Genomic DNA, 13,891 nt, shown 5'->3' on the forward strand with positions numbered 1-13,891 from the left:
CCAGCTAAATTTTGTATTTTTTGATAGAGATGAGGTTTCACCATGTTGGCCAGGCTGGTCTTGAACTTCTGACCACCTCAGCCTCCCAAAGTGCGGGGATTACAGGCATCAGTCACTGTGCCTGACCTCTCCCAATGTTACTATGTTATTATTTTTGAAACTTTCAATGCTTAAAATGGTTAGCCCTCAGTCATCTCTTTTTTTTTTTTTTTTGTTTTGTTTTGTTTTGTTTTGAGATGGAGTTTTGCTCTTGTTGCCCAGACTGGAGTGCAATGGCGCAATCTTGCCTCCTGGGTTCAAGCAATTCTTCTGCCTCAGCCTCCTGAGTAGCTAGGGTACACCACACCTGGCTAATTTTTTGTATTTTTAGTGGAGACAGAATTTCACCATGTTAGCCAGACTGGTCTCGAACTCCTGACCTCAGGAGATCCACCCACCTTGGCCTCCCAAAGTACTGGGATTACAGGCGTGAGCCACCGTGCCTGGCAGCCCTCAGTCATCTCTAGCATATCATCCTTGACCAGAATTCTGGGTGAGGCTCAACTGTATATGAGTTTCACCTTTACATGAACCCATTTGGAGCTGACCACTGGCATGTGAGTACGAAAGGAGTTTTCTGTCCTTCTTTTTCCGGATTACACCTAGGTGTTCATGCTCAGCTGAGAGAAGGCTGGGAACAGAACACAGCCAAAGCTACAGTGTTTCGATAGAAAGCATTTTCAGATCTTCAGTAAGAGAATGAGCATTCTTGAGAAAATAGGTTTTCACTGTTTTTGTGTTTTTGTTTTGTTTGGGGAGTGGGCAGGGAGTAGGGGTGGAAAGGAATGTAAATTAAAACCTTACAAGAGTGCAGGCACGGTGGCGCACACCTGTAATCCCAGCACTTCGAGAGGCTGAGGTGGGCAGATCACTTGAAGTCAGGAGTTCAAGTCCAGTCTGACCAACATGGTGAAACCCTATCACTACTAAAAATACAAAAATTAGCCGGGTGTAGTGGCAAGTGCCTGTAGTCCCAGCTACTCGGGAGCCTGAGGTGGGAGAATTGCTTGAACCTGGGAGGCGGAGGTTGCAGTGAGCCCAGATCGCACCACTGCACTCCAGCCTGTGCAACAGAGTGAGACTCCGTCTCAAAAATAATTAAAAATAAAAATAAATAAATAAATAAAAACCTTACAAGAATATAGCTCACACAAAAAAGCTGAGGGCGGGAGGGTGCAGGGCGTGTAGCTCACATGTGAAAACACACTTGTAAAAATTATCCAGGACATTAAACTCGTCCCTGCAGCTGTGCCTCCAAGCCTCTCACACAGGCTGTAAGTGCCTGGTGTGGCCTGTGCTGAGACTGTCCCGTGCTATGCGTGCTATGCCCCATCCACGTGTGTCCTTTCCTAATCATCCTGCCTCTGGGAGGAGCCTTCTCCCCTGGAGGCTTCCCTGGGCCCTCGCTGAGCCGGCCTCTCTCCCTGTTCTCTCCCTGGCTGCAGCACCCTGTCCAAGTGCTGCCACGCAATGGTGGCGCTGATCTACCCCTTCACCTGGCAGCACACCTACATCCCGGTGCTGCCACCCGCCATGGTCGACATCGTGTGCTCGCCAACGCCCTTCCTCATCGGGCTGCTCTCCAGCTCTCTGCCCCTGCTCAGGGAGCTGCCGCTGGAAGAGGTGAGCTCCCACTCGGCCCTGTCCCCCTCCCTGCAGGGTGCGGAGAACAGAGCAGGGTGCTGGCCCTGCAGGCATCATGGAGCAATTCTCAGAGCCAGCAGTGCTGGGGAGCAGGGCGCAGGGGCCACCAGGGCTTTGTCTGGCATGTGTCCTGCCCAGAGGCTGACTCAGTCAGACCCTCAGTGACTGCAAACACTGTTTTCCCTTCCAAATGAAATGCCTGGTATGAGCACCCCTTGAGAAGGTCAGCAACGAACAATTTAGCCAGATGTCGAAACTCTTAAGTCATGAATAGCCCTCTGCTCTCCCCTGCCCTCCCGCCCACTCCCCCACATTGAGGAGCTAGCAAGATCCGGTCCTTTGTCATATCCGTTAAAAATGTTTTTAATCCCCAAGTTCTGGGTGTCCAGTTTAGCATCGAAGCGGGGAAAGTCCTGCTTGGCACTTGTGGAGTTACTTAGCCCCAGCCCCTTCTTCTAAATGGTGTCGACCCTGAGGACTGGGGACCTCCAGCAGTCAGAGAGGGAAGCTTAAATAATGTTGCTCAGCCCTGAAGCGCCAGGAGGAACGCCTGTCCCTGCGTCCTGCAGTTCTGTCTGGGTGCCTAGAAGTGGTTCCTCGAATTGCCCAGATAGTCCTAATGCCCCATTAAACACCACCCACCGGCCTTAGGGCTTTCAGTGCAGGCTTGAGGGCCGCCAGGAGTTCGTCTGGCACCCTGTGCTCCTGCAGGTGGCTCAGTTCATCCCCAGAGGGTGTGAGTGGGAAGGAAGGAGAGGTGGCCCTCCGCTCCTGGGCAGGCCTCTGGGATATGGGATAACTCCTGTGTTTCCAGCTGTTGTTATGGTGACCATCCAGGCCCCTGGCTTCTCCTCCATCATGGCCAGTGGCCTTGGCTGGGGTCTGAGTGAGGGTCGTGCTCTCAGGAGTAGCAGCCCTTGTGTGGCCTTTGCGCCCCAGGCACCTCACTTACCCCACCCTGGTCCTGGCCCAAGTCTCATTCTCACTCTGAGGAGTGAGGGAGGAAGTGCTTTATCCTGAAAGGCTTCAGCAGTGAAAGCCCAAAGCCTAACCGAGTCTCAGGTGGGTTTCTCTCCTCCTCTCCGCTGGAGAGAAATGACACGGTTAAGTGGGCAGCTGGGGGAAGGACAAGGCAGCGGCCCCAGGGTGGGAACCAGGGAGGCCTGTAGTGTCTTTGGCCCACCTCAGTAACCCACACCCTAGAAGGCAGCATGAGAAGCTCTGCCTCAGCCAGTGTGAGCCAGGCGGAGAGTCCAGCCACAGCACACACGTGTCCCAGCCTGCGGTGTCAGTGTTGAAAGCAGGCATTTCAGGAAGGACCCTCCCCAGCCCTGCTATTCATTATCTGTGGCTACTGTGGCAATATCAGGAAACCACACATGGCTCACCCCCAGTCCCGCCCCAGCTGCCTCTCTGCATGCCAAGAAGGAAGAAGGCTACGAGTCCATCCCTATCCCAGAAGCCCTGGTGACAGTGACAGTCCCTCTCCTCTCATCTCATAGGTCCTTGTGGTTGACCTCGTCAACAGCCGGTTCCTCAGACAGGTGAGTGAGGCCAGCAACGGCCTCCTGCTCCCTTTGTGTTCACCTATTTGTTGTTTGGGGCTCAGCTCTCCAGCCTGGGAAAGGCTCTATGGAATTGCAGAGCAGGGTGGCAGAGCTGTGTGACCCAAGGACGGGGCTGGGCTGAGGACAAGCCAGAAGGCAAGGGGCAAAAAGGAAGGGTTTGGACAAAGGATTGCTTTCCATGTGTTCTGACACAAAATGGTTTTCTAACAATTAGAGAAAAAATCTTTGTAATCTTGTAACTATAGGTACCCAGATACTTCATTTTTAAAAATAGCTAGGTGCAGTGGCTCAAGCCTGTAATCCCAGCACTTTGGGAGGCTGAGACAGGTGGATCACCTGAGGTCAGGAGTTTGAGACCAGCCTAATATGGTGAAACCCCATCTCTATTAAAAATACAAAAATTAGCCAGGCGTAGTGGCGAGCACCTGTAGTCCCAGCTACTTTGGAGGCTTAGACAAGAGAATTGCTTGAACCCGGGAGGTGGAGGTTGCAGTGAGCCAAGATTGCACCACTGCACTCCAGCCTGGGCGACAGAGTGAGAACCCATCTCCAAAAAAAAAAAAAAAGATAGGGTCTCACTATGTTGCCCAGGCTGGTCTCAAACTCCTGGCCTCAAGTGATCTTCCCACCTCAGTCTCTTCAGTAGCTGGAGGCGTGCACCACCATGCCCAGCTTCAATATGCATTTAAAGAATATTTGCCCCAGCCTGGTGTCTCACGCCTATAATCCCAGCACCTCCAGAGGCTGAGGCAGGAGGATCACTTGAGCCCAGGAGTTAAAGACCAGCCTGGGACAACATGGTAAGACCCTTGTGTCTACAAAAAAATTTAAAAATTACCCAGGCCTGCTGGTGTGCACCTGTAGTCCTAGCAGCTACTCAAGAGGCTGAGGCAGGAGGATCATTTAAGCCTAGGAGGTCAAGGCTGCAGTGAGCTGAGATTGTGCCACTGTACTCCAGCCTGAGAGACAGAGTGAAACCCTTTCCTGAAGAAAAAAAAAGGAGAGAAAAGGAGACAGGAAAAAAAAATGTATTTGTGTGTGTGTGTGTGTGTGCGTGCGCGCGTGCACACGTGCGCCTTAAAAGGACTGAAAGGAAAACCCACTAAAACATTAATGTGTGTTGTCTTGGGGAGGGAAACTGAAAGGAGACAGATGATGAGTGATTTTTAAATTGTTTTAGTACATTCATATATTTTTGTAATGACCATCAGTTACTTTCACTAGCAGAGAAGATAACACACACGTTTTTTTTTTCTTTTAATCATTTGCCAGAGAGGCCTAACTTCTGTCAGATATAGGAAGAAGTAATTATAGTAATTACAGAAATTTTCTGTGGGCATTCTGATGGATTACTTCCAAGTGTTGCCACATTGCTGAAAAGTTCAGTAGCATTAGTGCTGTTTTTTTATCATTACTTTCACTTCCTCAAGGCCCACAGGGTAGGCCCTTCCCAAGACCCTCCTGCTCTGAGGTGCAGCTCCCAAAGCCAGCCTTGGATCACGCAGGCCGTCTGCCCTGGCCAGAATCCCCCGGTTACCAGAATCCACTGGCTACCCTACAGGATGGGGCAGTGGAAATCATCTATTGAGTATCCTGTCAGTGCCAAGCCCTTTCACAGGGTAATTGTAGTCCATTTTAGCTTCACAACAAGGTACAGATTGATTGGTAGTCCATTTTACAAGTGGGGAAAATGAGGCTCCCGTCGCTTGTAAAAAGTAGGCTCGGCCGGGTGCGGTGGCTCACGCCTGTAATCCCAGCACTTTGGGAGGTCAAGGTGGGCAGATCACCTGAGGTCAGGAGTTTGAGACCAGCCCGGTTAACACGGTGAAACCTCATCTCTACTAAAAATACAAAACATTAGCCAGGTGTGGTGGCACACGCCTGTAGTTCCAGCTACTTGGGAGACTGAGGCAGGAGAATTGCTTGAATCCGGGAGGCAGAGGTTGCAGTGAGCCAAGATCGTGCCACTGCACTCCAGCCTAAGCGACAAGAGTGAAACTCTGTCTCTAAAAAAAAAAAAAAAAAAAAAAAAAGGTAGGCTCAAGATGGAAAGCTCGGACCTCTGGCTTTCAGTTGTATTCCTTCCATGAAACTGGGGACTGAGCCAGGCCTGCCCTGCAGTGACTCCAGTGTGTCCTGCGGCCAGGACACAGCCACCATGCCCATACGCCCACCTGCTACCTCTGCTTTCCAGATGGATGATGAGGACTCCATTCTGCCCCGAAAGCTGCAGGTGGCCCTGGAACACATTCTGGAACAGAGGAACGAGCTGGCTCGTGAGCAGGATGAAGGGCCCCTAGACAGCAGGCACGGTAAGTGTTCGGCCACCTCCCAGTGGGTCTCTCCCTTCCGCTCTGAGGGTCAGGGAACAAAAGGGCAGTGGCCAAGGGCCAAGTAGGAAAATGGGCAAGGGAGACATAAGGAGAGAAACTGGGGCCTCATTCTGTTTATCCGGATTTCACTCCCATGATGAATTGTGGGAAAGGTTTTCCCACCTCCCCCATTTTGGCCCTAAAGTACCTGTTTAAAAGGGGGATGTGGAAATTATCTGGGCATGGTGGCACATGCCTGTGGTCGCAGCTACTCGGGAGGCTGAGGCAGGAGGATCCCTTGAGCCCAGGAGGTTGAGGCTGCAGTGAGCCATACCACTGCACTCCAGCCTGGGCCACAGAGTGAGACCCCATCTCAAAAAATCAAAAATTAAAAACTGTGGCCAGGTGCGGTGGCTCACACCTGTAATCCCAGCACTTTGGGAGGCCAAGGAAGGTGGATCACCTGAAGTCAAGAGTTCGAGACCAGCCTGGCCGACATGGTGAAACCACATCTCTACTGAAAATACAAAAATTAGCTGGCCATAGTGGCAAGCGCCTGTAATCCCAGCTACCCGGGAGTCCGAGGCAGGGGAATCGCTTGATCTAGAAGGCAGAGGTTGCAGTGGACCGAGATCACACCACTGCACTCCAGCCTGGGAGATAGAGCAAGACTCCATCTCAAAAAACATAAAAGGCTGGGGCCAGGCACAGTGGCTCACGCCTGTAATCCCAGCACTTTGGGAGGCCGAGGCGGGCGGATCACAAGGTCAGTAGATCGAGACCATCCTGGCTAACATGGTGAAACCCCATCTCTACTAAAAATACAAAAAAATTAGCCGGGCGTGGTGGCACACGCTTGTAGTCCCAGCTACTTGGGAGGCTGAGGCAGGAGAATGGCATGAACCCAGGAGGCAGAGCTTGCAGTGAGCCGAGATCGTGCCACTGCACTCTAGCCTGGGCGACAGAGCAAGACTCCATCTCAAAACAAAACAAAAACATAAAAGGCTGGGTGCAGTGGCTCACCCTGTAATTCCAGCACTTTGGGAGGCCGAGGTGGGCAGATCACTTGAGGTCAGGAGTTCGAAACCAGCTTGTCCAACATGGTGAAACCCCATCTCTACTAAAAATACAAAATTTAACTGGGTATGATGGTGCGCACCCATAATCCCAGCTACTCGGGAGGCTGAGGCAGAGGAATTATTTGAACCCAGGAGGCAGAGGTTGCAGTGAGTCAGGATTACGCCACTGCACTCCAGCCTGGGCGACAGAGTGAGACTCCATCTCAAAAAATAAAAATAAAAATAAAAACTTGTTTTTAACAATTTAAAATTTAAAAAATTAAGCAGGGAAAGAAATGTCTTCATAACCTAGGGTAACCCTCCTCCTGGATAATCACAGTTTCCATCAAGGGAACTAGCAGTTACTGTACTTTGATTACTAATTGGCTTGTCTCAAGGGCTCTGGCCCAGCCTGTCTGCCCTCACCGTTCCTGGCCTTTCCTCCCCTTACTCAGGCTCAGAGTCCAGCCCCTTGAATGAGGTGGTGTCTGAAGCCTTTGTCCGCTTCTTCGTGGAGATTGTGGGACACTACTCTTTGTTCCTGACGTCGGGTGAGCGCGAGGAGAGAACCCTGCAGCGGGAGGCCTTCCGCAAAGCTGTCTCCTCCAAGAGTCTCCGCCACTTCCTGGAGGTCTTCATGGAGACTCAGATGTTTCGGGGCTTCATCCAGGAGCGGGAGCTGCGCCGGCAGGATGCCAAAGGTTAGGGGCATCTTCTCTGTTGGGGCCAAGTCAGCTAGAGCTCCCCCTATTCCAGGCGGCTGATGAGCAGGGAGAAAGATCACAGGGCAGGGGCACAGATAGGGCTGTGCCCACCTCCCCCAGAGAGCTTGCAGTTATGCCCTGATTGAGCTGGTGGGAAGGCCCCCTCTCCTGGCTTCTCTGTTCCCTCTGCCAGCCTCTCCCAGAACCACATTCTAGCATCTGTGGCAAGGTCTCCTTCTATCCCATTCTTTCCAAATTGATGAAATTCTCAGGCTGGGCACAGTGGGTGACTCATGCCTATAATCCCAGCACTTTGGGAGGCCGAGGCGTGCAGATCACTTGAGGTCAGGAGTTCGAGACCAGCATGGACAACACGGTGCAACTGCTTTTCTACAAAAATATTTTTAAAAATTAGATTGGTGTGGTGGTATGTGCCTGTAGTCCCAGCTACTCAGGAGGCTGAGGTGGGAGGATCACTTGAGCTTGGGAGTGGAGGTTGCAATAAGTCAGATCATGTCACTGCATTCCAGCCTGGTTGAGAAAGCAAGACTCCATCTCAGAAAAAAAGAAAAGAAAATAAAACTGATTGGAGAGTATGACTTACAGGAGGCACCTGCCGAAGGAGTTTTAAAAATGTTAATAGATCTACCAGATCCATTTAAATATCTCTTTACAGATCACTTGGTAAGAGAGGTGAGAGACACACAAGCTTAAAAACTACCTGGAAGCTGGGCGCGGTGGCTCACACCTGTAATCCCAGCACTTTGGGAGGCCAAGGCAGGTAGATCACCTGAGGTCAGAAGTTCAAAATCAGCTTGGCCAACATGGTGAAACCCCGTCTCTACTAAAAATAAAGAAAATTAGCTGGGCGTGGTGATGTGTGCCTGTAATCCCAGCTACTCAGGAGACTGAAGCAGGAGAATTGCGTGAATCCGAGAGGCGGAGGTTGCAGTGAGCCAAGATCGCACCATTGCACTCCAGCCTAAGCAACAAGAGTGAAACTCCATCTGAGAAAAAAAAAAGAAAAAGAAAAGGAAAAAAAAAATTACCTGGAAAAAGCTGGGCGCTGTGGCACACTCCTGTAATCCCAGCACTTTGGGAGGCCGAGGCGGGCAGATCACCTGAGGTCAGGAGCTCAAGACCAACCTGGACAACTTGGTGAAACCCCATCTCTACTAAAAATACAAAAATTAGCTGGGCGTGGTGGCAGGCACTTGTAATCCCAGCTACTCAGGACGCTGAGGCAGGAGAATCGCTGGAACCCGGGAGGCGGAGCTTGCAGTGAGCCACAATGACAATGACGCCATCACACTCCAGCCTGGGTGACACAGCAAAACTCTGTCTCAAAAAAAAAAAAAAATTCCAGAACCCTCTGTCCATGAAAAATCAGTCAGCAATAAGACAGAGTGCCTGAAGCTCAGACCCCAGGGGTCTGAGAAGCTGCCTAGGAGATGGCCTATCCAGCCATCCTCCCTCCACAGAGGGACTCCTGGAAAACTAAGCCGCTTGGCTAGGGCCCTCTTACAGGAGAATGCAGGGAAATGGGAGTGCACAGGCACCCCTTCCGAGCCAGGACAGTCCGGTTCGACTTTTCTTTTTTTTTTTTTTTTTTTTTTGAGATGGAGTTTCACTCTTGTTGTCCAAGCTGGAGTGCAAAAGCACAACCTTGGCTCACTGCAACCTCCGTCTCCCGGGTTCAAGCGATTTTCCTGCCTCAGCCTCCCGAGTAGCTGGGATTACCGGTGTGCACCACCATGCCTGGCTAATTTTTTGTATTTTTCAGTAGAAACGGGGTTTCACCATGTTAGCCAGGCTGGCCTCGAACTCCTGATCTCAAGTGATCTGCCCACCTCGGCCTCCCAAAGTGCTGGGATTACAGGCGTGAGCCACCGTGCCTGGCCACTCCGGTTCAGATTTAAAACCGCCCACCTGGCACAGCGTAGACGCTTGGAAGGCGTTTGTTGAATAAAAATAGGATTTCATCTACGAGGTGGCTTTATAGCCTTCCAAAGACAGTTATTGCACAGGTGGGGCAAACTATAAGAGCAATAAAACCCTTATAAAACCTGATTCAGAGCATGTTTATAGGAGCAGCTTAGTCTCAGAAACAAGGTTTCTCTTTTTTCTGGTAGGGAGGAAATGGGCACGTTTAGAAGCACAAAGACCAATAACTCAAATGACTGGGATTTCTCTTGTTAACAGGTCTGTTTGAGGTCCGAGCCCAAGAGTATCTGGAAACACTCCCCAGTGGAGAGCACAGCGGTGTCAATAAGTTCCTGAAGGGACTAGGTAAGGACCCGGGCTCTGGGTGCCCAGCCTATGTGCCTCTGAGTTGTCTGTCTCTGAGTCCCAGCCAGTTCCCTCCACTGGAGCCAGCGCCCTGAATAATGCAGAGCTCTACGGCCTGCGCTGGGCAGATGCTACTGGCATTTTAACCTCCTGTTCTAATCTGTCCCCAAAGAGAAAACAAAGGAAACGCTGCCCCCAGCACCTCCTTTTCTGGGTCCCTGGGCTTTCTCGCTATCTTCTTTCTCTATGGTCTCCTTCACTTTTAAATCTCAGTGGAACTGAGCCGAGGGAGCATGGCGGGAACCAGACAAGGATATCTGACAAGGAAGACTCGCACTGGTGTCCAAATTCCCCTGGAAAGTAGAAACGTGACACTTACAAGGACTGCAGTTTAATCAGTGAAAAGGCCTTACAGGCAAAGGGAGGATGAAGAACACAGCAGAAAAAGAGGACGGAGGCCCCAGTAGGGAGGTGTCTGCAGCAGTGAGGCCCTCCCAGAGGGCCTGCCAGGGGTGCCATGTCTGTGCCTCCTGCAGGATGGAGGGCTACCTGGAAGCGGAGTGTTTTAAATAACACAGCATTGCTGGGCACTTTCTCCTCCCTTGGCTCCTGAGGGATGTGTCAATTCGGTGCTTCCTTTATTACCACAGCAGAAGCCAGCCCTCCTAGACAGCTCTGATGGTCTTCCTTTCAAACCCCTCAAAGTCTAAGGAAGACCCTAGGGGGATCTCTGGAAAGAACAAAGCCCCTTTGGTTTATCCAGAGCAGGGGATGAGGCTCCCTGGGGTGGCGTGGGGGCCCCGTTACCCACACCACTTCTGGGTGGAAAGGGCAAGATTTATCTCACCCTCCTTTGTCTACCTTGTGAAATGTTCTCATTTTCCTTTTTTTTAGGCAATAAAATGAAATTTCTCCACAAGAAATAACTCTCAGCTCAGCCTCAAGGGAAAACTTCCTCCTAGTGCAGCTCCATGCTTTAAAAACAGTTCCTGGTGGCCTTTCTGAAAGGCTGGCTGCCAGGTTGTCCTGGTGCGGAACTGGAGGCCACGGTGGCTTCCGACTGAGGCTGGGCTTTCCCCTGGATGGGGGCCTGGAAGCCACCCGGGAGGACAGCCCCGGAAAGGGAGCCCAAGACCAGGCGTGTCGCCGACATGCAAATGGGTTGTTTTGGCGGTTGGGGTTTTTTTTATCTTAGATATTAAAAGTAAGAAAAATGTGTGGGTTTTCTGTTTATTATGCCAAGGCCAAGAGGAGCCTGTCCTGCCCTACATGTTCCCCTTGTTCGTCCCATCCAACCGCTCAGCAATGGAGCTAAGAGGTGCGGTGATGGGCAACAGAAATGAGGTGCTCCTCTGGGCGGGGCTGAGGACACACGAGGACTGTGAGGGGAGGAGGCAGAGCCAGTGCCTCGGGTTCAGGGCGCGAGGCCTCCTGGTGAAAGGCTGAGCCCTTGCCCTAGAGTGGAGGCCGGGGAGGGACAGGACCTGTAGACGGATGTGGCTTCCCAGACACGCTGCACTTCCAGAAGGGTCAGTGATGCCACCTGGTGGCCGAGGCCATGGACGTCTCTCTTCCCAAATGGACCTGACTGTTCTTGACTGCCTGTTCTCTTAGAAGCAGCCATGAACTGTCCACTGCCTGAGTAGTCCCTGGCTTTTACAGGCACACACGAAAAGAGGAAGTCTGTTAGTAAACTGTTCTGGGGGTCCTCAAGTTTATGACACTGCCTACGGCCCACCTTCCAACACATAGCCACAACTTTGACCCCATTCCCATCTCATTCCAGGGGCCCAGAGCAGCAGCATTAATGCAGTAGTGGATGTGCACTGCGTGTACACGGTGGGGGGCGGGGGGACCTTTTGTGACAGACGGTAACAAGATGGAGGGTGAGAACGCTGGGGCGGCATTAGCCTTGTGCAGCCACACAGGCAGCTTGCGTTTTCTGGACCAGAAGCAGGGAGAGTGTGGAGAAGGCCGAAACCTCAGGGCGACCTAAGAGCTGTCCTGCAGCGGGGACAGTGGGGACAGCAGGGACAGCGGGGAGGCAAGAAGAGCCCAGAATGCAGCTCAGGCAGGTTCCCAGAGCAGGCCTCGGGGCCACTACCGAGCGGACCGCTGCCCGCAGCCCTCACCAGCGACCCTCACAGAAACACAAAAGGGAGGGGCCCCGACCTCAACAGTGGCCCAGGGGGTCTGTGCTACCTGGCAGGGGTTCTCAACCTTTAGGGAGGGGGAGCAAGGGACCTCCTGAGGATACATAGAAACAAGAGGAAAATGAGGGACGGTGACCTCTCATCCTTCCTCTCAGCTGGAATGATGGACCACCTCTCCCCTCCAAGTTCTACCCAGGCTTTGGTGTGTCCATTACTTTTTCAGAGGTGAGGATCCACAGTTCACATCAAATTCTCAAAGATGCCCCCAGAATGGTAGAAAGCAGGCTGTGCATAAAAATTAACCTGCCTTGCCAGACGCAATGGCTCACACCTATAATCCTAGCACTTTGAGAGGCCAAGGCAGGTGGATCACCTGAGGTCAGGAGTTCAAGATCAGCCTGGCCAACATGGCAAAACCCCATCTCTACTAAAAATACAAAAAAAAAAAAAATCAGCAGGGCATGGTGGTGAGCACCTGTAATCCCAACTCCCTGGAAGGCTGAGGCAGAAGAATCGCTTGAACTTGGGAGGCGAAGGTTGCAGTGAGCTGAGATCATGCCACTGTACTCCAGCCTGGACAACAGAGCAAGACTCCTTCTCAAAAAAACTCTGGCTGGGTGTGTGTGGGTGGGGACTGGGGGGATGCCTGAATGAGAATCCCTGAATCCTTGAGTGTGGGGGCTCAGGAATATGTATCTAACAAGCTCCTTGGATTAGTCAGGTTTGTGTGGGGGCTCAGGAATATATGTATCTAACAAGCTCCTCAGACTAGTCAACTTTATTAATAGTCTGCATATTTGTATATTGACCAGAAAGGGTCACTTTTTGGAATATACTTTCTTTTTTTAACTTATTTCACATTATATTGTTTACTTAATAACTCCAAGCGAATAAATGTACATCTTTATCAACATTCCTAATGACTGCATAATATTCCATTTTGTGGGGATACTAAAAGCTATGAGTTCATCAGCCTTTGGCTCTTTATGCATGCAGGACGTTTCCAATTTTTAACATAATAACATCAAAAAAAGTATCTTTGTACAAGTATCTTAGCACACTTGCCCCATCTTAATTTTCATTTTTGCTTAAAGTAAAATATACATACTTTATTTTTTTATTTATTTACTTTTTTTTTTTTTTTTTAAGATGGAGGCTCGCTCTGTCGCCCAGGCTGGAGTGCACTGGCACGATCTTGGCTCACTGCAACCTCCACCTCCCGAGTTCAAGCAATTCTCCCCCTTCAGCCTCCCGAGTAGCTGGGATTACAGGCGTGTGCCACCACATCCGGCCAATTTTTGTATTTTTAGTAGAGACGGGGTTTCACCATGTTGACCAGGCTGGTCTCAAACTCCTGATCTCAGGTGATCCGCCCACCTTGACCTCCCAAAGTGCTGGGATTATAGGCATGAGCCACCACGCCCTGCCAAAATACACATACAGATATTAGTGTACAGCCTAACAAATGTTCACAAACGACCATGTGAACGTTGCCAGAATCAAAATGGAGCCACACAGACACACAAAATACTTGTGTGAGGATATCTGCCCAGCAACTGCCTGTCCGGCCTCAGACTGGCGCCAGCCTTATTACGGATCCTTGTAGCCAAGCATAATGATCTCAAAACAATGTGGTCCTCCCTACTTTTCCTTTAAAATCCTCGTCTTCCTTTACCTCCTTGAATATGCAGCATATAGTTTACTATGTCCCGTGTATTACCTCTGCAATGGCTATCCTCAAATAAACATGGTTTTCGGGCACAGAGGTCCATGCTTATAATCCTAACACTTTGGGAGGCTGAGGCGGGAGGATCACTTGAGACCAGGAGTTCAAGACCACCCTGGGCAACATAGTGGGTCCACCTGTCTCTACAGAAAATTTTAAAATTAGCCTAGCGTGGTGGCACACTCCTGTAGTCCCAGCTACTCGGGAGGCTGAGGCAAGAGGATCACTCGAAACTACATCACTGCGCTCCAGCCTGGGTGACAGAGTGAGACCCTGTCTCAAAAAAAAAAAAAATAAGAAGAAGAAACAGATGCACTTTACCTATGTTACAAATCTACACACATATCCTCTGAATCTAAAATTAAAATAATAGGCTGGACACATTGGCTCACGCCTGT

The 13,891-nt window shown here is 50.8% G+C and overlaps 1 protein-coding gene across 10 annotated transcripts in view; it reads left to right on the plus strand.

The window, feature by feature from the left end:
• The window catches only part of DENND2A (DENN domain containing 2A), a 128,090-nt gene extending 115,410 nt beyond the window's left edge, over positions 1–12,680 (plus strand). For all 10 annotated transcript variants that reach the window (XM_031665087.1, XM_031665096.1, XM_031665095.1 and 7 more), the window contains 6 exons: positions 1,485–1,662; positions 3,186–3,227; positions 5,446–5,563; positions 7,077–7,322; positions 9,528–9,614; positions 10,509–12,680. In XM_031665087.1, coding sequence (XP_031520947.1) covers positions 1,485–1,662; positions 3,186–3,227; positions 5,446–5,563; positions 7,077–7,322; positions 9,528–9,614; positions 10,509–10,540 — 703 coding nt within the window. In that variant the 3' untranslated portion in view covers positions 10,541–12,680. The remainder of the gene's footprint in view (positions 1–1,484; positions 1,663–3,185; positions 3,228–5,445; positions 5,564–7,076; positions 7,323–9,527; positions 9,615–10,508) is intronic.
• The last annotated feature ends 1,211 nt before the right edge of the window (positions 12,681–13,891 follow it).

Source organism: Papio anubis, chromosome 4 (assembly GCF_008728515.1).
Source record: "Papio anubis isolate 15944 chromosome 4, Panubis1.0, whole genome shotgun sequence".
In the NCBI taxonomy this organism is placed as follows: Eukaryota; Metazoa; Chordata; class Mammalia; order Primates; family Cercopithecidae; genus Papio; species Papio anubis.